A 2,793-nucleotide genomic window follows, 5' to 3' on the forward strand; every position below is an offset into this window, starting at 1 on the left:
AGTAACCGCTACCTATTCTAGCTCCTTTCTTCTTTTGGGTTGAGGGTCGCCTTGGTAACTATTCTTAATCACCCTTTATCTTAGAACCTACTTTGGCCATCAGAATCTTCCCATATATGTATTATATGTTTTGTGTACGCAGTGTTAAAAAAACCATTGAATAAATCAAACTTTTTTCAGTGTCCCACACTCCCACATGATTGTATCTCATTTTCAAACCACATGCAGTTATTTTCTTTTTTTAAACAAAAGAAAAAGAAACTTCACAAAGGTTGTCAACAGTAGTACACGTACAAAAACTTGTATATAAGGAAGCTTATCATCTTTCTCAACTTAGCAACAATTCGAGTTGCGCATTTCGTGACGCACACAAACACTGACACACATACCAATTTCATAACCATAACCATTACCATGGATTCTCTTATACAAGCCCTACAACCCATGCCCATGACACTCTTCTTGATAATCCCACTACTCTTCCTTCTTGGTATCCTCTTTGGGTTCCGGCGAAGGTCTCCATATCCGCCGGGACCCAGAGGCCTGCCTATCATCGGCAACATGCTGATGATGGACAAGTTGACCCACCGGGGTCTGGCGGAACTCGCCAACCAATACGGCGGAATCTTCCACCTCCGCATGGGGTTGGTCCACATGGTGGCAGTCTCGAACCCCGAGGTGGCCCGACAAGTCCTCCAGGTTCAAGACAACATATTCTCCAACCGCCCAGCCTCCATCGCCATCAGCTACCTGACCTACGACCGGGCCGACATGGCCTTCGCCCACTACGGGCCCTTCTGGCGGCAGATGCGGAAGCTTTGCGTCATGAAGCTCTTCAGCCGAAAGCGCGCCGAGTCGTGGGAGTCCGTGAGAGACGAGATCGACACGGCGGTGCAAACCGTGGCGGGGAGCGAGGGTTCGGCTGTGAACATTGGGGAGCTGGTGTTCTCTCTCACAAAGAATATTATTTACAGAGCGGCTTTTGGGACGAGCTCGCAGGAAGGGCAGGATGAGTTTATTGGGATACTGCAGGAATTTTCCAAGTTGTTTGGGGCTTTTAATATTGCCGATTTTATTCCTTGCCTCGGGTGGGTTGACCCGCAAGGGCTCAACGCCAGACTCGCTAAGGCTCGTGAATCGCTGGACGGGTTTATTGACACCATCATAGACGACCACATGCACAAGACGAAGAATACAGACGGTGAGACTGATATGGTGGATGATTTGTTGGCGTTTTACAGTGAAGAAGCAAGAGTCAATGAATCGGAAGATTTGCAAAACGCCATCAGACTTACTAGAGATAACATCAAGGCCATCATCATGGTACGTAATTAATTCACACCCAATAACATATATAACACACAATGTTTACATCAAATAAGCTAGCTAGGCAAAGTTTGGCAAAGATTTTATTCTCCAAAAAGGCAAACTTTATAACTTCATATGTGTTGTTTTACTCAATTTGTTTAACATGTTCTCAAATTATAAACTTCTTGAAACATCAATTAGGTAGAACGTACCTTCTTTAATTAATTAAATTTGGAATAATATATACCATCCTCTCACATAAAGTTAAACACGTACATGTGATGTCGGCTAAATATGTGACAATTTTTCTTTTTAATTTAAAAAGTGGAATTCGAATGCAAGATATTTTCTAACAAAATTCAAAAAAGTATTACTGAAGCAATAGTTAATATTGGTTATGACAAATTGAACATGAGAGGAGTAGAATATTGTTTTTGTTTTATTGGGTCAAAGATGGAAAATGTTTTGTTATGTTAGGTTTTGATTTATATATATAAAGTCTGCCGTTCATGCAGGACGTGATGTTTGGCGGGACGGAGACGGTGGCTTCGGCGATAGAGTGGGCTATGGCGGAGCTAATGAGAAGCCCAGAGGATCTAAAGCGGGTCCAACAAGAGCTTGCTGACGTGGTGGGTCTAGACCGCAGACTGGAAGAGTCCGATTTCGAAAAGCTCACATTCCTAAAATGCACAGTCAAAGAGACTCTCCGGCTCCACCCGCCGATCCCCCTCCTCCTCCACGAGACGGCGGAGGACGCGGAGGTCGCTGGCTTCCGCATACCCAAGAAGTCGCGCGTGATGATCAACGCGTGGGCCATTGGCCGTGACAAGGACTCGTGGGAGGACCCCGACGAATTCAAACCCTCGCGCTTTTTGAAAGACGGGGTGCCCGATTTTAAGGGGAGTAACTTCGAGTTCATTCCGTTCGGGTCGGGTCGCCGCTCGTGCCCGGGTATGCAGCTCGGGCTTTACGCGCTGGAGCTGGCGGTGGGGCACTTGCTTCATTGTTTTACGTGGGAGTTGCCGGATGGGATGAAACCCAGTGAGTTGGATATGAACGACGTGTTCGGACTCACCGCGCCCAGAGCGAGTCGACTCGTTGCCGTACCGAGTAAGAGGGTGGTTTGCCCGCTTTGATTAAAGAGAGAATGAAATTGTGCATGTTTGTATACACGAATTAGTAATTACGCATTCAAACGACGCCGCACAGGTAAATTGCACCGGCTTTACTGTTTTTCTTTTCTTTTTTAAAATTTTTGGGAAGAAATTAACCCAGAAAACAAATAATTAAAAAGAGACAACAAAAAAAAAACGTGGGAATTTGGATTCTCTTTCTTTATGTGTAAATTAAGACTCTCTCTTTGATTGGTTGCATTTCATGTTGAAATTTGTCCTTGATTTTCCCTTTTTATTATTATGATTATTGTGTTCAAATAAAGCTGATGGATCAATTTAATAAAATTATGTCATAGTGGAAAATTTGATT

General features: G+C 44.3%; 1 protein-coding gene across 1 annotated transcript; it reads left to right on the forward strand.

The window, feature by feature from the left end:
• Positions 1 to 335: 335 nt before the first annotated feature.
• LOC147284759 (cytochrome P450 84A1-like) lies at positions 336 to 2,793 on the forward strand. The gene is made up of 2 exons (XM_086244379.1): positions 336 to 1,323; positions 1,824 to 2,793. Exons 1-2 carry the CDS (start codon positions 415 to 417, stop codon positions 2,442 to 2,444), a joined length of 1,530 nt encoding a protein of 509 aa, XP_086100505.1. The 5' UTR covers positions 336 to 414; the 3' UTR covers positions 2,445 to 2,793.

The sequence above is a fragment of the Dryas octopetala genome, chromosome 5 (genome assembly GCF_963921425.1).
Source record: "Dryas octopetala chromosome 5, drDryOcto1.1, whole genome shotgun sequence".
Classification (NCBI taxonomy): Eukaryota; Viridiplantae; Streptophyta; class Magnoliopsida; order Rosales; family Rosaceae; genus Dryas; species Dryas octopetala.

Coding starts and splice junctions, on each gene's coding strand:
- LOC147284759 (XM_086244379.1), top strand. CDS start 415: ATGGATTCTCTTATACAAGCCCTACAACCCATGCCCATGACACTCTTC. Junction 1,324..1,823: donor ACATCAAGGCCATCATCATG/GTACGTAATTAA, acceptor CCGTTCATGCAG/GACGTGATGTTTGGCGGGAC.